Genomic DNA, 21904 nt, shown 5'->3' on the forward strand with positions numbered 1-21904 from the left:
TTTGTTCCCTCAAGGGAAGACAACATCCTCAGAGAAAATTCATATTGGATTTCATAAGTATTTGTATTCTTTGTTTACTCTCACAGTGTTCATCCATTAGGAGTGAATTACTGTGTTGTTATACAAACCAGAAAACAACTACAAATAACAATCAGTCTCTGCCTCAGGACACAGAACAAGCTGCAGAGAATGATCTGAGAATGCTGTAGAGAGATGCTTGCCAAACCAGACTTACTGTTTATGGCCAGAACAGATGCCTGCTGATTCAGGTGGGTACTCAAACTATTAAAGCAGATTATGGCTTCACACACCTCAGTGAGTCACCTGCACTGTGGCCATTCCAGCTTAGATGGAGAAGGCTGAAGTGTCCACTTGAACATTCTAGGCTAATAATTGTTAATTACATTGGGGTCTGCCCAGGACTGAAAACTATGCCCTCCTCCAACGAGGAAAGCCAGGACTCCTGGACTGCAATATGTCATACCACAGCCGTGGTTGTTGAGAATACCCAAACCCCGCATCTTTGACTCTATGTGCATATAGAAATTCAGATCCTGAGGTACAAATAAAAAGCACTGAACCAGGATTCTGTTATAAGTGCTGGCTGCATCCTGACTTGAAAAGCAGAGAAGTTCTGTTTTCTTCCTTTTATAACTCAGCAACATGCATCCACTGCCATATGGCAAGCTGACAGAAACTTCCTAGGCTTCATTTTATTCACATGTAAATTAATCAGTAATGCTAATAATTCAGACTTTCCTTCATCGGTGCTGGCAGAAGCAGAGCCAGAGCCAAAAAAAAAAAAAAAAAAATTAAAGCAACATTTAACAGAGACTGTATGGGGTAGGATAAGCATGGACAGGGAATGGAGCTGGAGTTCCAGGGAACTGCTCAGAGCTTTATCATTGCATGTCTGGAAAGCAGAAGAATTGAGAACTGACAAAGTTATCTTTATATTGGCATCCTGCTTCTAGGAACTGCATTTTCCCTCATTTGTGAACATCCATATCTTTTTTAGGTTATCAACTACCTCCTGCTTTAATATTGTTAGTGATTCCCACCAGGGACAGAGACTAAAATGAGCAAGAAAAACATGGGCAACAAAACCATTTAGAGACATAATCTGTTTAATAAATATGACTGTAAAAGCAATAAACAAGAGCAATTATACATTACGCTACATTGTATTTAACGAAAGGGAAAAAGAAGATGAAAAAGTACATCAAAAAAAGTAATTTTAAAATTAGAAATAGTTCCAACACTATAAGAAAACTTTTTGATTGGCTTACTATAAAAATAAGTTGGCTAATGTTGGACTTCAGTGGGGACTATTATACAGTTGCAGTCAAAACTTTCCCATCTTTCTTAAAGCTGTAGTTGCAAACATAATAGCAAAGCCATACAAATTGCTGTTTCCATCAGTCCTCAGAGAAACTGCAGAAAGAGGCAGAGGACTCTGTACTGTGATTATCCTTTAACTACTATGGGACTAATGTCCTTGATATCACGTTTGTTTTGCCAGCAAGTGGGTTGATTTAAGTTTGTGCCCAGTTTGTGACGGAGAAATTCAAACCCACAACCACCAAATCCCTGCCCTGGGACTCTGGGCCACACTGACCATGCTGCTTTCTCCTGGTTTTGACTCAGGTTGCCATGGGCAATGTCTACTGAACAAAACCCACCTGTGTCAGCAATCAGGGTGCCTCCTACGTGTGCCTCACTGATCATGAGTGCTACTTACCTCCACCTAACATAGTTAGGCAAGTGTACACTGGTTACAGCATTTCTGTCTTTACACTCCAAACCAAAATCCTGGTGCTAGGTTTAGTTACCTGAGTTGGGTTGGAAATCAACAGTTGCAATGACCATGGGCTGGTTTTCACACAGCTCTCCAGTGTCCTTGGAGGACTTGTCTGAGGTGTGCTAATCCTGCTTTCCTGCTGTTCCCTTGTGAACATGTCCTACAGCCTCATTTCCACTTGCAGGGTAAGATACAAGCTTAAGTTATTGGTAAGAAATCAAATCTTGTGTAAGAGTGGTGCTGTAGTGCTGAGGCTCAAAATGCATGGCAACAGTCCCAGGCCAAATTCTCCCTTCTCCGCTCACACTGGCAGGAACTTGCAGGTCTGCAACCAATGAGGGTGCCAAAGAAAGCCACAGGAAAACTGTGCACAGACCTTGCCCTGCTCCCTACTCTATGGACAAGGTGCATTTCCAAAAACTGACAGGCCTTTGGGCGACTCTGAAAAGGCAGAGATCTCCTGCGACTTCCCCAGACAAATTCAGCCATCAGCACTCCATGGAGCTGAGGGTGCTGCTTTCTCTCAGCCAAAATTGAAGGTGTAAGGCTGGCACAAAGTACAGTAAGTTCTTGCTGGCAATAACCTCCTGCCTGCAATGCCTGCTTGTTCTGCTCTGTTCAGGGTTATCCTCCCATGGATAGTGGGATGCCTGGTGTGAGCAGGACCAAACAGCAAAGCTGTTTAAGAAGGAGCCTGGCCTCGCAGTTGGCATCACCCACACTCACACTCAGCCTCCTCGCAGTGTGGGGCACGGGCAGCAGCTGCAGCTAGAGGAACGAAGGGCAGAGTCCAAACAGAGAGATAAACCAGACTGACCAAGAATATTTTCAGTGCCTTAAAACTCCAGTGTGATTTTTTGTGTGTCCTACGGAAGTCTGCCAGAGCGGCTACCCCTCCCGCAGCCCAAAGTGCTAAGAGAGCAGTTAAACCTAAAGCCAAGAACCCTAAACATCCCTCCCACCTCCCACCACCCCAGCCCTTCTCCCCCCACATCCCAGCCCACCCCCTCTCCCTAAAGAGGAGACCCTCCCCATGCATATTCTTGGCCTATAACATTATGAATTTTCTACAAATTAGAGACAGATCAGAAAAAAGAGAGTGAAAGGGTGAGGGGAAGGGCTGCAGGAGTGAATAGTGGTACCAGTTCCTCTCCCCCCACCCCCCACTAAAATTGAACACCTGCACAATGCAGTTCCACTATGGTCTCAGTATAATGTCCACATGCACAGGCTTAAAGCTAAAAACCCTTTGTCATCTGAAGAATTAAAAAGTCCAAATGCAGTGAGCTCTCCTCCTTTCTCTAGATACAGATGTTGGTGTCCTCAATTCAACCATTTACATAGGTAGGGATTTCTTTTGTGCTCTGGGGCTCAGCAGCTGTGGAAATACTTCCTGTGGCAAAGAACAAAATAAAAGTCAGTAAATAACATGCATTATTTAGCCAAGGCAGAGCTTGCAGGTATCACCTTGATGGCCTTTGGGATTCAGCTGTTCCAGACTGACACATTCTTTCCAGAAATATTTTCTTGTCATTCAAACACTGAAGATGATGTCCTGTTCTTTTGCTAATGAAGATGATTCATCCATGTTGAAAGGTAGAGGGAAAGACAGGAGCAGAGGGGTGGGGGGAAGGAGGAGTTGAGGTCCTCAGAGGAAATGTGTAACTCATTTGCAATGATAAGGTGTTGGAGATTTCATAAATAACCTTAACCTTTGCATTTGCAAAAGAAGTGCCTAAACCACTCACATCCAGAAATTAGGAAAGTGAGGTTTTGCTGCCAGGGTTTGGAGAGAAAATTAAATGATGCAGGGACATTAATTCTGATTCCTCCAAGGCAGGATCCCTGAATGCCAGTCAGAGGTGATGAAAAAAAAAAAAAAAAGGTTTCTGAACAAGCATACAAAAGAGAAACACCCAATTACAGTCTTGCTTTGTTTTCCCAAAAGAAAGAAAACTCATTAAAAAAGAAATTGCTGATTTCCAGAAACAGATGAAGTAGTTGTATAGGAGAGTGCCTTTGCACTTTCTATTCTGTTCACACCTAGGTCCAGACCTTCTCATTTTGTCAATGAGCTCTGATTCAGTTTTCTAATTCATCTCACTGACAGGATGGAAAAACACTCTTAGGAAGTTTGTGGGACTGATTCCTTTTGATACATAATTGAATCTGTGTATCTCACACATTTAACTTTAGCGCTGGATCGTGCAGTCACAGGTGCAAACCAAGGAGTTGTAAAAGGCCAATTTCTTGTTCAATGCAATGTCCAGTAGCACAGCTGAAAAACGTGTAAAATTCTGGCTGTTATAGAAAGCCAGAAATGCCATAGATGCACCAAATGAAAACCTGCCTCCAAAATTTGCTTTTTTTTGTCTTATCCTGGGGCCTTCTAGGGTTCAAGTTTCCACCACCAGCAAGAGCAGTTTTGAAGGTACCTTGCACAGAACTAGCAGTGACTGACCCTTGCCACTGCAATCTGAGTGACATGTGAAAACACATTTTTCCCTTCTCCTGGAACAGCATGTATCACCACCACTGCATTCTTTTAGAAAGGGGAACCTCAAAGCCCAAAGCTCACCCAACTCTATAAAAAGAGTTCCTGACTTGAAATTGGGTGTTTCTCTCTTAGCATCTTACAGCAATTTTGTCTTGGAGGTTTCTAAGGGGGAAAAACCAACAATAACAAAAAACCCAAACATAAAAAAAAAAAAAAAAAAAAAAAATAGTTAAAGTTTAGGACCCACCGCTCTGGGTCTTGGCTTGAAATCTCTTGGTGATCCACAAGCTTTTTGGAAGTCCTCTGTCCAGACTACCTTGGTTGCATTTCCTTTCCTTGGGTTCTGGGCTGTGGCCTGAGGTTGCTCTGTATGGGGAATACCACATGGGAAGGTTGGTCCCCTCACTCCATCCTGTGTTCTGCTAAGCAGGGGTGTCCAGTCTGCTGATGAATAACTGCTTAAAAGCTTTTAATAGCTAAAAAAATCTCCTTAGTGAACAGGTTAGGAGAGATAGCATTGACTGCAGTGGAGCTTCCAGCTTACACATCAGTTTCTTCAAAAGCCTTTCTCCTTTTTCCTCCCAGTTGTTTCACAGGCTGCAATCTCGGCACATCACACTCCCCCCTTTAATTGCCCTTTTCCTTGTTCACTACAGTAGCCATGACTCCAAGCCTGCTTTAGCAAACGCTCCAATAGATTTTAGGAACATCCTCAGGTGAGATCTAAGGTTTGTTTAGGCTGATGAAACTGTGCAAATAAGCAATCTGAGTTGCAACCGTGCTTCACTCCTGCCTAAGTCACAGAATCACAAATAGCTGGGGTTGGAAGGGACCTCTGGAGAACATCTAGTCCAACCCCCCTGCTAAAACAATTTCACTCAGAGCAGGTTGCACAGGATCATGTCCAGGAGAGTTCTGAATATCTCCAGAGAAGGACACTCCACAACATCCCTGGGCAGCCTTTTCTCTTTAATTCATCTGAAATAGGTGCATGTCCTTATTTGCAGTTTGGACCTGCAGAATTGTCACCTCATGAGTGAAGCTGAGCATTGCCTAAGCAGTCCTGGCTTTAGCAGAACAAGTCTCCAGACTGAAACCTCCCTGCTCTGTCCCCATACTTCTACTGCAGCCAGAGTAACAGAAAACAGACTGATCCCAGAATGCCCTCTCCAAATCTATTCACTTTAGGTCCTAAAAGAGACTGCTTTTGGAAATAATCAAACACAGAGGCCTGTGGGAGAAGTCAGGCTGAGGATAAACCCAGCTGTCCAATACTGAGATCCCAGGTTTCACTCAGTTTATTTGGGAATCAGCCAGACTAACACTGCTGCCAGCAACAAGGTCTGGCATTAAGATCCCAGCAGTCAAAACATGAACAGATATTTAGCTTTTAGACATTACTTACCAAATCACCTGCTCACCTCCATGTTCCAGGTGAGGGTGGCTGAAGTTCTGGCTATGGGGCTAAGCCCCACAATTATATCAGCCCCAGCAAAATAAATTACATTGCCAGCAGGATTTTTTTGAGAAGGGGAGGGGATCTAGGTAGAGCAACTAGGAGAGAGAAAAAGCCTAAAGTTGTTCCCCTCCCTTTCATCACATGGCAGTGAGGGAGAGGGAAGAGTTAGAAGGTTTCCTGTAGCAAAACTAATGTTGCAGCAGAAGAGGATGGGAGAAGGATTGTGCAGGAATATGGGAAGAAGGGAGGCTGAGAAAAAGGTTAGCCAATTATAAGTCGGAGTCTGACCAGCTGCAGGATGCTGCAAGTTATTTACCTATGGGGTGGACTTCCAACTTCTCATCTACTAGTTGCTCAGGGCTCATCAGCTCACTTTGAGGGACATTAGGTATGCTTTCCCTCTGACTGACTGGACTGACCATCTCTTGATCTTTTTCATTCTGCATCTGTGCATATATATTAAGGCCAGGAATCTTCCTAAAACATTAACAGAAACCATCATTGTGTGGTACTCTGGCAGATTATGTAGCTTTTACAAACCAAAAAACAACTCACTCAGGAAAAAAAACTAAAAACCCAGCAAACAAACCCCAAACACCTCAGCAAAAGGCATCAACGGAGAGAAGGAAATGGCTCAGGGAAGGTCATACCTTTTGAACTTGTAGATGACAAACACAGCTAGTCCCACAAAAACAACAGAGAGGAGCATCAGCATGGCTGAACCACTGTGACTGGGAGTGAGGTCCACCAGGGGAGCTGCAAGAGAGGAGGAGGTTAGAGCCACTCCCAGCCCGAAGTGAAAGCTTCTCCCTCCACAAATACAGTTCGTCCTCCCCTCTTACTGCACTTGTAGCAGGTCTACACACCTCCTGGCTTCCCTCCCTTTTTAATCCACCTGGGAAGAAACCCAAGTTCAGATCACCTGCGGTGCTCAACACACTCCTTGATGTGAAGTTCCACAGCTTTCTCCCTAGAGGACTTTCTTTCAGATTCAAGAAAAAAACCCAAAGCACACCCAAACCAATCTTAATCAGACAAGGAGCCTCTCCGTATTTCTCTTCAGAGTTTTGCTAAACATCTTGCCATAATCCCTCCCAAAATAAGGCCACCCAACCCATCCAGAAGCATAAAGTGAATGGTATTAAACAGTTTCCATCACTCTCACACACATATACAATGTGCAGTGAGCCTCGAAGCAGTTTCACACGTAGGAGCAGAAGAGTCGGTTGCTCATGCAGACACAGAGCTCCAGCTGTGCCATGACGAGGAGCAAACACATCCTCACCCACAGAACATGGCCCAGGTAGTGCCCTCCTCTGCAAGGCTGTCAAAGTCACCTCAAACTGCTCCAAACACATCCCCTTCCCCTCCTGCACCTCTTCACATGCACTGAGCAGACCCCTCCTAAACCTGACCCAGAAGACACAAGGAAACAGGCAAACACAAGCAAAGGCACACACATCACATGCAGGTGTATTTTCAGCTTCACACCCAGATTGAGAAAGCCAACACGTACAAAGAGAAGTGAAAAACCTTCCCCTTCCCACATCTAGCAGGAACCAGAATGAAAGAATCCATGAATATGAATTCCTTACACATCTCCACTCTGTCCCCTCTCCATCTGTGTTTTGTGGGTCTCTGCAGCTCTGTAGGATGACAAAGTGGCTCTCCAGCCTATTCAGATTCAGTATCACTCAATGTTCTTGCTCTAATGCTGCACTGAGAGCCTAGTAATAAACAGCTATTTAACTGCTTTGTGAGGAATATTGGCATATTTTCCTCTGCCTTAGAGCTGAAGTTGTTGTCTGTTGGGTTGGGTACATTGGTTTGTTTATCTCATGAGAAGAAGGAATGAACATGATGAGTGAATTGCAATCTGTTGTCTATAATTGCCATAAATTAATTCTTCCTCCAGTGTGGTCTGAACAAAGAAGACAGAAGTCTGAAATGTGCTGAGACCAGTGCCTGTCATTCTTCTGTGCTCCAGGGAATGCACATGCTCACACACACACACAGAGGGTCATTTCTGCAGGTTCTGCTTGAATGTCCACTCCAAGGTATTTTAGATACCTGCACTTCTGCTCCCTGCAGGTCCTCTGCTGCAGAAAATGCTGCTGTGTGTGGGCAGGCACACACAGAGAGGAACATACATGTGCACTGAGGTATGGCAACATAAATGTAGGTGTACACATGTGTGTGTACACTTCCAAAAATATATGTTGAGCTTTGTGGTTCAGCCAGCCACAGCCCAAAGCTACCAGAGTCCAACATAAAATCAGTGAAAAGGCTGGGAGAGAAGGGATAACATAGCCCAGAGCAGCACCTTTGGGCATGTGCATCCCCTGGGACTGTATTTTCTAAGGGTTGCTTCTGGTGCTGTGCTGTGTTTCAGGTTTCCGTGCTTCATTTTATTTAATTTTTCATAAAAGCTTGGATTTCCAAAGGCAAGTTCTTATTTTCTAGCAACCAAAACAATACCTTTCAGCAGAGAAGTAATTCTCTCATGGCTTTTTGTCAATTTTTTAACTATTCACAAGTTTTGGTATCATGAAATTGGTTCTTTTACTTAGACAGAGAACATGACCTCTGCAGCTTGTTAAAGAGACATAATTCCTCCAAGACCTCACAGTGGCTGTTCTCTGGGTTTTTAATACATAGTTTGGCAATCCAAGCTCATTTTGCATTCTTACTGAATCCTGTTTCTGCAAGAGACAAAATCCTATAAAGTTCCTATGGGACACTGTGAGTCCAGTTACAGCAATCACTCACTGGTGGCTTTGAGAGAGTACAGCAAAGCCTACCTTGCAGAAACAATGAGTGTTTGCACCTGTTATGGACAAAAAGTACTCCTTCCTGGTGTCTGTGTGTAAATACAAATAAAAACATGCATTTTTGGTAAAAATTATGAACAATTGTCTGTAACTCCATTTTTGAAGCTGACATTACATGCTTTTGGTTCTAACTTGTCTAAAAATAAGCATCTGGTCATCTGTTCCACAGCTAATAGAAAGCAGAAGCATACAGAAATATTCTCAGGACAGATATTTGAAAGCTCTGTTTAGGAAAAATGAAATATTGGAAACCCCAAGCCTTTCTTTTGGTGGGATTTAAATGCAGTCATATTACATCCTTTTATTTTTCTTACTGCTTACAAGCAGCACGTAGACTGACACCTGGTTGGGTAGATCCATTCATACCACAAAAACCTTTTTGGAGAACAGTCTTCTGGTACAAATGAACTGAGGGTTTAAGTTTGCAAATTATCAGAAGAAGCTGATAGCAACTGATCAGAATTATCAGCAGTGTCTGGGGAAAATGAACTCCTAAGAGTGTGGATTGGTTTGTCCCATCTCTTGTAATAATTAAGTAGGACCTGTGATGTGAAATAAGTTTTTAGCATGCAGAATAGGCAATGACATATGTAATTAAATATCAGCACTTCGGAGATTACTTATTTTGAGATAGGATTAAAGTCCAAACTACCTGATCTTACTTTTGTGCATATCTATATTGATTCTAGTCTTTCAGGCTGCTGAACAACTTTTGAGCAGTGTTTAGCTGCTTTGAATACTTGTTGACTCTAGAATATCTGAACATATCCAAGGCTGGCAGGTAGCTTTTGCACTGTGTGACCCAGGCTGAAAATGCCTTGGTGCTGCTTAGCTGCTGAGTATTTCGGAGATAAACAAGAAATGCACACTTCTATTGCTACTTATACCACATTTCAAAAAAAAAACCAGTAAATTCTTGCACCTAAGGAAACAAAAGGACTGTAATGTAATGTTACAGCTTTAGCTGTAAATGCAGAAGCCACTCTATCTTTTTCGTATGATATAGAAAGGTGAGATAGAGCAGACATTTTAATGTCTGCTCATACACTATGTTGTTACTGTGATATAAAAATAAGAAATGTTTAAAATACAGCTGATAGCACGCTACTACCATTGATATATTGCTTGCTGTGCTACAGAGGTACACAGAAGGCATGCACAGAAAGAGGATACTCACCTGCTGATAAATGGGCAGCATGGACAAGGATTCGAACTCCTGGCTTCAACTCAAAATGGACCAGGTTTTGATTCAGTTTCTGGATCAGTGTTTCTGAAATCTGGGAAGGAAAAAATCCAACCAACCAACCAACCAAACACAAAAAAAAAGGAAATTAAAAAAAAAAAAAAAAAGAGAATAAAGACATGCATTTGTTCCTTGATAATTGGTTTATATTGCCAGTAGGTGGCTAGGAAATGGACCTGCAGGCAAAGCAAAGGTTTTGGAGACTTTCCAAGCACAAGATTCCTATCACCTCACAATGAAGGATTTTGGACAGAGTGTTTTATGTATGGTCAGCACTGAGTGAGCAACAAGGTGCCCTGTCACACCCCTGTAGGAGCAGCCCAGCAGAAAAAGGGGATTGAGTCCTACAGGAAGATTCTACTCACATGTGAAAGTGGCCACAGGACCAGCCAGCAGCAGCACTGGTCAGTGAACTCATTCACTGTCCAAGGGAAAAGGAACATTTCAATTGTTAATGCACGCTTGATTGTAATGAATAACTTCTTGACTGTTGAGTGGCCAGTTCCATGCCTGTAGAGGATGTTCATAACATGTGATATACCTGAATAAAAATGAATGGTTTAGATCCTCACCACAGCTGGCAGTTAATTTTCCAGTTCTAAAAGCAAATTTAATTTCATCCAGCTCTGAGATTCAAAACAGCTGCTCTCTAATCCTTGAATATGTACCATAACCAGCTTGAATCTGGAAGTGTTTACTGACTACAGAATGTGGCTTAAACAAAATGCATGTTCCATCTCTTCTTATGGGCTACATGCATAACCCACTCTCTTTCATGGGGGAGATATTCCACAGAGCTTTCAGACCACCAGATTATCTTTCCATAACTGAAGACATCAAGAGAGCCCAAGCAGAAATGAAGCAGATTACTCCTCATTTAAAGACACAACAGAAAAGATGAGCATTTGCTGAGGTAAGACCCCATGAAATCTGTATTTGTACAGTAAAGTAGCCAAACTTTGGTCCAATCTGTTGGCAAACGTGCCTTTTTTAAGTCAGTTTGTCACAATATGCACAGATCTACTTTTTCCACGTCACATCACACTTCATTACATGCAAGAATTTCCAGACATGTTGACATTAAAAACAAAAAATCCAGATAGATGAATCAAGGAATGGAAGCCTACAGACATGGTGTTGACAGTTTGTTGTGTATCTTTTGTATGTTCCTTTGCCTCACGTTTCATGTATTTCACATTCTCTTATAACAGAGATGAATTTTCCAATGCAACAGTCACAGTTCTCCAGGTTGGTTTATTAGGGAAAGATGGTTGGAAAACTGAAAAAACATCCCCCATAACCCCTAATATGCAGTTGCTGAGAATGTGTTTTTATAGCCATAAAATCAGGATCAAGTGGAATCGTATTCTAGTGCTCACCACTTAATTCAATTTGTTTTAAATAAATCTTTATTCCTTCTTGAAGATAAATGAAAAATTGTCAGAAAAAAGAACATTCCAATAATTTTTACACCATCTTTTTCATGTTCTTCATTTTTGTCTGGTTGAGCTATTTCAGTAAATTCTACCCAGATATGATTAGATTCCTTGGCTATCATTCATCACAGTATGAGATTTATCTCCTTCTTTTATTTTTTTAACGTTCTTAATGGTTCTTTCAATACTCTTGGCTCATACACTTAATTTCTGGCTGCTGATCACTTGAATAGGTGCCTTTGGTCCAATATCAATTTGGCAATAACTCTTACAGGCATTTTATTTATATTTTTAAATATATCTCTTTAAAGTTACAATTTATTTCATGGGTGCCAGAATGAGCAGTAAATATATTTCTTCCAATAGCAAGAAAAAATACCACCTGCATTCAAAGAGCCATCTGTTGAGCTCAGAGCAGCAGGGATGGTGACACAAAGATGTGCAGTACATGAAGAATGCCTGGGAAGCAAATTATAGCCCTCTTTAAGGATTTGAGCATATTAATAACCAAGATTGACAACTATAAAAAGTTTTTCATCTCTAAAACTAGAGCAACAGATGCAGATTTGTATGCTGTAAACCAGGTACATTAATGGCTCACAGAACTAATGGGAAAAGCATCATCCTGGCTGTATCCAGTCCTAATGAAACCCAAGAGCTCTTCTCCATAACCCTGCAGGAGTTTTCCTTGCAGGAATTTTCCTTTCTGCTCTGAGATCCTGATGGTGCTGGGGTAGCTGAGCCTCTGGAAAAAACAAATCAAAACAAAACAAAACAAAACAACCCCCCCCCCCAAAAAAAAAAAAAAAAAAAACCAAAACAAATATAAGACAATAAACTAAAGAAAGGAGACAACCACATTGTGTGTTATTCCTCTTCAACACATTGTGATAGCTGCAGAAAATGGCAGGGAAGAGCAGAGGTAAAAGCATACATGATGCCTTCTATACAAGCAGAGGCTTACTGTGATGGGTAACTGAGTCTGCAGCTAGCAAAGGTTGCTGTGTAATGCTGGAGAATGGCTTTCCTAAGGATCTGGGCAAGAAATGGAAGAATGGGAGAATCTGGAGAAAGTCAGCTTGGGAAGGTACAAGAGATTAGGTAGGGCACTGATGACTTGAAGGGACAGTGAGATGTCCCCTGGCCTGCCTGCAGGCTCCTGTGGCACTGAGTGAAGAGACAAAACTGCAGCTGAGAGGGGCTGGGGCTGCCTGCCTGCAGGCAAGGAGTGTGAGAGAAAAGTCAGCAGCTATTCCTCTCTGGGGGGCCAGTGGAAAGAAAAAACAGGAGACAGGCAGTAGGGGGAAGTAGTAAGGAAAAGGAAGAAAGACAGAAAGAAAGAGTCACAACTGAAATTTATTATTACTGTATTGCTTTGTTACTTGATTATGAATGAGGAATTCATTCTATAACATCCTGTACAAATTCATCTCAGACTAAAATAATTTCTGCCTGAGACCATCAGTGTCTCAGCAGAGGCTTTAAACAGCCATAACTGTTCCAGGACTACACACGAAGTGTCAAAACTGGCAGCAACCAACACTGTTCATTCTGCACAGAGTATAAAGCATATTTCCTTGGCTTGATTAATTACATGTTCTCCCAGTGGCTTTTTGTGTACAGCTGTGGTTTTTTGTTTTGTTTTTTTTTTGGTTTTTGTTTGTTTGTTTGTTTGTTTTTTGTTTTTTTACCTTGGTCTTTATGGAATCTGAACAAGTGAAAAAAAGTGAGTAACAGCCTAAGATCTTCAAAAGTGCCAGAAGTTCTAGTGAGAATCAGACATCTGCCTTCCTCAGGCAGCTCTGGAGATTCCTGACACACACGTCTGAGGGAAGAACAGATGCATTCAGACATGGTTTTAAAATGTTTACTTGCTTGGTACAATATTTTCATTTTTCTTTATGTGGAAAACAAGATTCTCCTCAAAACAGGCAGAGTGAAAATGCATTTCTGTACTCCTAAAAATTATCTGAAATAGAAACCATACACAATGGCTTACAAAAGCCAGTGTTTGAGATCAGTGAGCAGCTTACATAAACCTCAAGGGCAAATTCACACAGGGATTGGACACTGCTCTCCAAAGCTGGACCTGGCAATGTTTGTGTCCTCACATGGTCCCAAGGGGACCTGTGCACTGAAAGGTGTCAGGACATTTGCTTTGAGATTGGAGAACAGACTCCTCTGCCTTTCTTACTCTATCAGGCCTATCTCTAGCTCAGTTATCAGACTTTAATCCAGGAGTGGCTCTGACTTGACTTGTTTACAGTATAAATAAAGTGTCTCTGAATTAGATTTCCACACAAAGGCTGATCTCAGTTGTTGAGGTAAGAAAAGGCTTTGATGGTGAACATTTTGGGGTTTGTGCTTCCCTTTATTTCTGCACTCAAAGTGATACCATGCATGCATTTTGGTTTAAAAAGCAGAAAAGGAAACATCAAAGTACTTTGACCTGTTTCAAAAATAGCAATGGAACTCCAGGTGAACAGCCAGACCTTCATCTGGGGAATAGGTTGGCCTCAGGCCTCCCCCTCTTCATCTCTCCCTCCTGGAGATGCAACTAACTTAGCTGAAGACAAAACTTCTTAGAATAGCAACCTCTTAATTTATAGTCTTCAAGAGTCTCTCTTGTGAAAATAATTAGCTTTCAGAATTAGTTTTGGTCCTTAACTGAGCCTCATTGACTTTATCTGCTTCATTTGCAGAATTAAGCATGATGTGCAAAAATAATTCAGTAATAGGAACTATTCCTCATGTATCATTTTTCATCAAAGGACACATAATGAATAATAATAACAGACAATTTGTGAATGGAAAAAAAAAGAGATTCCAATTTAAAAATGGAACAAAACAAAAATTAATTTGGCTTCTATCTTACCATTTTGTCAGATTTAGGACTGTAAAAGAACCATGCGAACTAAGAAGTAGAATTATCATTGAGAAGGGCATTTTCCCATACCTTTATTGACTTTTGAAACCCCTGATGTAAATTATTTTAGACTAATTGAATGTGATTCAACTGTGCCAGTATGCACTAGCTAAGAATCTTGATAATTTTATAGATACTGTGTAAAGATCTCAACTAATGAGTGCTACACTTCAATTCATTGAGCAAATCAATAAACAACTAAGGAAAGAATTATGCACATTGATTTAGTAGGAAGAAACTTGAACCAACATTAGGAAAGTGAAGCAGGAGTCAGGGCCAATGTGGAATACTTTAAACTGTGCCACTTGCCCTGGATAACCTTGGACACTTCACATGGGGTCTCTAAAGCTTGCTTGCCTTAGCACTGAAAAGAGCACAGGCACTGACTTACTGGCTCCAGCAGGAATTTCTTCAGATCTTTAATGAAAGATGCTAAACTCAAGCTGCTGGGAGTACCCAGGGACACAATGAGAGCACGAGGCAGAGGATATTCCTGTGGTTACTCTGGACAAGAATGGAACAGCAGATATGAACCAGAGAGAACCTGGACATAAAAGCCAGGATCCACTTTTGATGAACAACGGCAACCAAAACCAGTCTTGAGAATCAAGGGCTGCTCTGTACACTGAGCAAAAGATGAGGGAAAAAGGGCTGATAGTCACATAGCAGGAGTTAACTCAAAGGTATTAAGACAAGAGATTTACACAGCCTCTCCTACAGCACACAAGCAGCTATTAAAAAAAGCTGGCTAAAGAAAAAAAGTCCCTGGTACAAGATATTTTGGTTTGCATTATTCCATCCTCTCCTCATCTGCCTTTACTTCTTAATACTGGCCCAACCTCCCCTAAGTACCAGTGGAAGACCTGATCTTCATTCAAAGGCACAGATGTTAAAAAAATCCCTCCCAGTAAACGTTAGATGATTCACCCCATATATCAACCTCTTCCTGGAATTTAGTTTCCAGGACTGATTGGCACAATTTTCTGTAAGATTTGAAGGCGTTCACTGTCATGATCTTGTTGCTAAAAATATTTTGGTGATGGGCACACCTGAAATACGTCAGAGAAAAGAGAAGTATTGAAAGCAAATACACTGAAACACTAAAGCTTAGGAGGGTGGGTGAAAGAAAACCCCAAACTATAAAATAAGATAGAAGCTCCATCAGCTACAAAGAAGCAGATGTAAAACTAAATCTGCTTTAAGGAAAGAATCCCAGGAGGTAGATGCATACAGGCTTCCTGAATGCCACTATCAATGGCTTTAAATTCACAAGAGGTATTTAATCTCTGCAGTTCATCACTGTCCATTTGATATTCAGTCATCCATGTCATTTCCCATCTCTTTGGCTGGATACAGACACTGGCCACAGCTGCAACACACTGAGTACAGTTGGCTACCAACCAGCTGATGTTACCATTTGCCAAAGTCTCCATCCCACTATGTTGCTGAGAGCTCTTCTCAGAGAAAAGATTAATGGCTTAAAATGTAATTAACTATTTGCTCCTACCCCTGTTTTGCATTATTTTACAGTAATTTTTAATAGGCCAGTGAAAAGCACCCAAATGGAGAGCTAAAGAGAAATTCAGGATAACACTGAAACCTTTACTTGATATGAAAACATCACCTGAGAATTCTCACATAGCTTCTGCTTACATTTCATTTGACTAAAAGAAAATGCATTTGTTATGTTTGACAAAAAGCCCCCACTAGCAAACAACGTGGAAAGAAGACAATTTGTGAAATGCATAAATAAAAAGATAAACCCTCAGAATCCTCCTATTGAGTAAAACCATACACTGAAATAAATAATCATAACTGCCCTCTACTGAATTTTAAGTAGAATATTTTCCTACCAAGCTTTCTTTTTGAACTGGATTTGTGCTAAAAACAACTCAATTTCTTGAAATGTTACTATTAGAGATTTGCCTTTCACCGAAGAATTTTGTGCTTTTAAAGTAGCAGATCTGAATTCTGTAATCATCAAATTCACCAAACCCTTCCATGAAGATGGTGTAACAACTGCATTCCAGCCCAAGTGGCCAGTGACAATTCTGTGTGGCTGTTTTTGCAAGATTTGAGATATTTCAGTGCTGCAGTCATAGCATGCAAATCGAAGACCAGTGTTTGACAACTGCCAATTATTTCTACATTTTTAAACAGGATGGTAGCCTGTCCTCAGCTGCTGTCAAATGAAGCAGAGCAATGAAATGATCAAATTAAAAAAGAAAGAAAAAAAAAAAGGAAAGCCACACTATTCCTGTCATAAATACAAGATTTTGTGAATGTTTTGGGATTCTGCAGGGTGAAAAGGCCTTTTGATTTTTTAGGAAACTATGAAGAATAACTTTGCACTGAATAGAGAAAGTGGAGTGGATCAAGAACTTTTTTTGTATTTATGTTTTTATATATTAGGAGGAGTTGTCCTATGTTGCACATTGAGAAAACTTCCCCAGTCTCACATGTAGCAGTATTCCTTAGTTGTCAACAGCTAAAAGTCAAACTTGTTAAAGGCACTTTAGTTTCCAATGGAAAATATTAGGAATGCAGAGTTCATATTTCTAAATGCAAACAGATATGACAATAATTGATTCTATGTATACATAAAAAATAATTTGGGACAATTGTTTGAAAGTGAGACATCAAGAAAATGGCATTTACCATCTAACCACATAAAGAAAATTACATTTACATTTACCATGAGACACATGCACCACCCTCATGGAAAACTGCATGGAAATGTACATTTGTCAAATGGGGCACTATTGCAGTCCCACTACTACTAGCTACTGTGTTCAGACTCATAAAACATGTGTGGCAAAAAGGATTATCATTGACTTTGATAAATGGGAAACCAAGACCTAGATTTTCAAGGGACAGTGGACATCTAAGTGCCTCTGAAGTCAGTGGGAATTATGTACCTAAAGATGAGTGGCTGGACAGAAAGACATAAAAGTATGTTTACAAAGCCAAATGAGTATGTATCAGATAAAAACAGAACAGCATAATCCACCTCAGGGGAAAACAGCAAAATGTAAGCCTCCCATGGTTATTAAATATGAATGAGATTTACTGGTAAATGTGAAAGTCCATGAAACCACATACAGCCCTCATGGTTACCCATGGCAGAACAGTGGTCTAGCTCAGGCTATGGAGAAAGGAATTTCTATAATGAAGTGCTTCCTTAAGCTATCTTATTCCATTGCAGTACTTGTGTAAACTATTCCCACTTTTTTTCCCTGTATACTTGGAAGTTTCTCTTCTAAATTTAAAAAAAAAAATTATTCAGAACTGTAACTCCTTTGGGTGTGCACCTGCAAACTGACAAACTCACCTACGTGCCTTGGAATAAGCTATTGAATTAGCTTTGTTCCTTGCCCTTGAGCACAAAACAGACTTCTATTCCTACCAGAAAAGAACACTATACATCAGAAGTACCTCAGAAGCAACTTAAGCTGTAGCCATCAAAACATCTGCTCCCAATACTCATCCCAGCAACTTCAAGCACAGGGAGAGGCTGTTGGAATGAGCTCTGAAACACTTTGGGCAAGGCACGGTGGAAGATCACAGGCAAAAATGGATGACAAAACAGGAGCAGTATCAGAATGTGCTTCAGAGCAGAGGGCAGAGACACCTTTTGTGGCCCTTGGGCAGTTCTCATTGAAAACCCCACCATTTACTACTAGAATTACTAGGAAGGGGAATGCAGCACCCAGAGACCAGGAAGAAAATTCCTGACCATCCTGTTTTTTTTTCACAGGAAAGAACTGGTTGCAAACGCCAAATAGTTCCTCTCTCCTCCAAAGGCTACTATTTGGACCCTGCAGGATGCCAGAGATGTTGATGGAATCACACTGAAAATGATATTTCTTCTTATCCATGAAAACGGCCATGACAGCACTGCCAGGGCTTCCTTCCTCCACAGCCACAAAGACTCTGTCTTTACAAGAGAGAAAAAGAGTGGCATAAAAAGAGGGAGAAAGAGTAAGCTGCTGAGTGCCAGAGCTGGGTCAGATGTAAATCTGAAAGTTTATGGACTGGCTTACTTGCCAATTTGTGAAGGAAGTGAAGAGAAGGGGAAATGAAGGAGAAAAGGAAGGAAAGATTTTGCAGAGCAGTAAATCTCCATATTTTTTGTTTATTACATGGGTGGTGAAAATTGAAGAAGTCATTTGTCAAAAGAAAAGATGACAGCTAGGAAAGCTGAGCAAGGGAAAGCTTAAGAATATGGGTGACTTGGAGGTTTGAGGCTCACAGCTAAGTTAACATTGTTTGAGGCATGGACATGAGTATGGAGAGGCAGAGGTACAGTGGTGCTTCCCTCAGGGCCAAAGTTTTCTCTGCCCCTGGAATCTGAAGTAATAAGCTGAGAGCCAGCAAAGGAGCTCTGGGACAAGAGGACATAGTTTAGTGGTGCACATGGCAGTGTTAGGTTATCAATTGAACTCAATGGCATTAGAGGTCTTTTCCAACCTTAACAATTCCATAATTCTATGACATTTCAGGATTTTTGCCCAACAGAGTGTTTTATTTTCCAATTACAATCCTGCTAGGCCCATCTGGTTGGGCCTTTTGGGTTTGCAGAGAGACAGAGTCCTTCAGTCACCACAGCCTATTTCAGCAATTCACAGAGAAAACAATGCACAGTGGTTCAGCCCCACTTCCAGCACCATGAAGAAGGCAGGCAGATTGTCCAACCCCATCCCTGTGCCTTAAGCTAAAGAAGTTCTGAACTGCCCGGGTTTACCACCCAGCTCTGTCCTCCAGTGCTTTTTAGACTCCTGGCAATGATATAAACTTTGCTTCATGGAGCTACTCCACAGTTCCTGCTGGCAGGAATCATCCCCTAAATCCTTCCTTCTTTCTTCCTGCTTCCATGAAGTAAATAACACTTCTAAGGGAACATAAATGGGCATCTAGACTCCTAAAGACAGCTCCAAAGCCTGTGTCCAATGCTGGGGATAAAAAAAAAAACAAAACAAAAAACTCCCCAGACCAACCAACTAACCAACCAACCTCCAAAAAGTCAGAAACATTAAAAAAAACCATAAAGAGGATGAAACGTGTGCAACATTCACCCCAGATGATTTAGATGCATAAGATGAATCAGATGCATTCCTACCAAAATTATCAGTTCTAACCATATACAAATCCCATATATACATACAGAGATATAAATCTCATATATACACACACGTAGAAATGCATGAACATACACTTCTCCAAATAATGGACACGATACCTGCTCTAGGTTTGCTGCTGTTCTTTTTTTTTCTCCTGTGGCATCTTGATATGGTAAAATGAAGAGTTCAGCAGAGGTGGGCAGGCCAGGGAGCACTGCAACCAGAACGTGCTTGCTGGAAATACCTGTAGCCTGATACAGAAATAATGGAGACAGAAACAGTGTGGATGGCACTGAATGCTGAGAGTTTCTTTGTTAAGGAGAGAATGCTGAGAGCTTCTTCATCACAGTACTTTCACCATGCAGGATGTATCTCGTATGTCTCATTGGCTGAAATGTTTAAGTTAGGACTTTATTACCCCTAGTTTTGACACATAAAAGGTACCCTACAGGCATTACCACCAGGGACATCTCCAGTCTTATGTTTCAGCTGATGCTACACAACCAGATTGTTGTGTTATTATCCAGAAAAGGACATAGTTTGGCCCTCAGGAAGTTTTGTTAGCCAAAGGAAGTAGAAACATAATTTGATGAATCTTCCTCCATTGCCTCTCTGCTGTGAATTATCCACCAAAGGCACTTAAATCTCAAGGTTTTGATTTAACTTGAAGTTTTCCTCAAGTGCTGAATTTAGTTGGTCACTTCTAAAGTGGTGGGAAAAAAGTGCCCTCAAATACAAGGACAGATCACAGATGCACCACAGAGATTCCCAAGGACTTGGAAACCTCTCAGACATTACCTGGACCTAAATATCAGGAATTCTTCTCCATGGTAGTTCAGGAGCAAAGACGTGGAGGAGGTGCTCACTGGAGGAAATGGTGGATGCAGGACAAAGGTAAGGCAAAAGGCAAAGGCAAAACTGATCATAAATCGCCATTTTCTGAGCTTGTCCTGTGGATAACCCAGGCGTGACTGCTGCCAGTCTGGAGAAAACCTTGTGGAGTCCCCTCCACCATGCCAAGGAAAAGCATGTGCCTTTGTTCCCTTTTTTTATTCTGCTTTGTTTTGTAATGTGGATTTAGAGAAAAACCCTTATAAATATATAAAGGTCTCTTATTTTCTTCACGAGTATCTGTGAAGCCAGGGCTTGCATTTTTTGTGCTTGCCTGACAGGTTGCTTTAAGGTGTCAAGAAAGACACAGCATTGCATTCATTTTCAGAGGCTGGGAACAATTTATTTTTTTTCAAAAGTGAGAGACAGTAATCATAAAATCAATGATGCAAGCAAATAATTATGATCAAAACAAGAAATAGGATATTTTGTGATAATATAAAATTATCCCTACTCAGAGTGAAGATCAGATTTTAGTACAGAACTATAATTTTGTATGCAGAATTTTATCCAAATCTGATGATATTCTGTAATAAGAATATAATACTTTAATAAAAGTTCATAAAAATTCTATAGCACAGCTATAATTTCCTACTGAATTATTTAGTTATTTGACTCATTTTTATACCTTTTACTTAATTGCTGTAGAAATCTACTGAGTTTATCTTTAATTTTTACAGGAACTTCTCACAAAGGCTTGTTTAAGGTGAATCATTTAGCTATATAAAAATGGATAATTAGCTATCAATTTTTATTTTTTTTAATCAAATAACAAAAAGACTGTGTTTTCACTGCTCTGCTTTTGAAATGCAGCCTTGGTACTGTGGTTTTACAATTCTTCCTTTTTTATGGTCTGGTTTTGCTTTATTGAGATGTTTATATTCTGAAAATTCATCCTGAAGATAAATGCATCCTTGAATACTTGATACAGACATAAATATGTCAGAAGATCGAGCTCCAGAAAAATGCTCTTTTTTTCCCTTTCCCCCTGTATTTTAACAAAATATCAGAAAAAAAAAAAATCTCAGAAACAATCCAGACAAGTTTTTGCACCTGATTAGTACACAGTTTTTCTGGAGTTTTTTGCACAGATGATGCCACAAATAACACTTAAGCTTGCTAATAACAGCGATAAGCCTTTTGTCCTTTCAAAATCTGAATATCTTTATTTTTAAAAAAGTAGAAACACTATTTCAATTTCAACACAATTCCTTGCACTATTTTTCTACTGAGCTGAGAAACCCCAGCCATTTCTTCTAACTCTTCTTACCTCCTCCATTTCAAATCCAAATCTTCAGCTACACTAGAATATTTTTGTGACATTATGTTCCATACTTAAAGAAGGAACTTCAGAAATTCTCTACAGTGTTGATGGGAAAACCAGCATCCAATCCTGCCCTGTGAGCCTCATGCTACATGAAGGACTTAAAGTACTTGCTGTGGTGTTCTTCTGCATAGTAAAATTGTTTAATTTTTGGTCTCACAAGTTTTCTACAGCATATTTGCAATTCCATTAGAACTGCATTGCTTTACACAAAGGCTGAATCTGGGCACCAGATTGTCATAGGATGAGATCATTTCACCTGTCTAAAATTTAGGATGCTGGCCTCAAACACTATCAATTCTCCATTTCTGGGTGGTAGAAACAAAGACACCTTGAGAGAACAGCTGATCCAATCCTAAGGAAGGAACAAATTAGG

The 21904-nt window shown here is 40.7% G+C and overlaps 1 protein-coding gene and 1 long non-coding RNA gene across 2 annotated transcripts in view; one reads left to right on the forward strand and one right to left on the reverse strand.

Moving 5' to 3' along the window:
- The window catches only part of LOC148223040 (uncharacterized), a 97098-nt gene that overhangs the window by 59102 nt on the left and 16092 nt on the right, over positions 1-21904 (forward strand). The window lies entirely within an intron of this gene.
- LOC106850838 (VPS10 domain-containing receptor SorCS1) overlaps positions 1110-21904 on the reverse strand; it is a 262520-nt gene continuing 241725 nt past the window's right edge. The window contains exons 23-28 of the mRNA XM_014872450.2: positions 19433-19564; positions 9766-9865; positions 6408-6513; positions 6074-6234; positions 4546-4664; positions 1110-3194 (exon numbers count right to left, since the gene is read on the reverse strand). Of these exons, the coding sequence (XP_014727936.1) occupies positions 3138-3194; positions 4546-4664; positions 6074-6234; positions 6408-6513; positions 9766-9865; positions 19433-19564 (675 nt within the window). The 3' untranslated portion in view covers positions 1110-3137. The remainder of the gene's footprint in view (positions 3195-4545; positions 4665-6073; positions 6235-6407; positions 6514-9765; positions 9866-19432; positions 19565-21904) is intronic.

The sequence above is a fragment of the Sturnus vulgaris genome, chromosome 8 (genome assembly GCF_052056855.1).
Source record: "Sturnus vulgaris isolate bStuVul1 chromosome 8, bStuVul1.hap1, whole genome shotgun sequence".
Lineage (NCBI taxonomy): Eukaryota > Metazoa > Chordata > Aves > Passeriformes > Sturnidae > Sturnus > Sturnus vulgaris.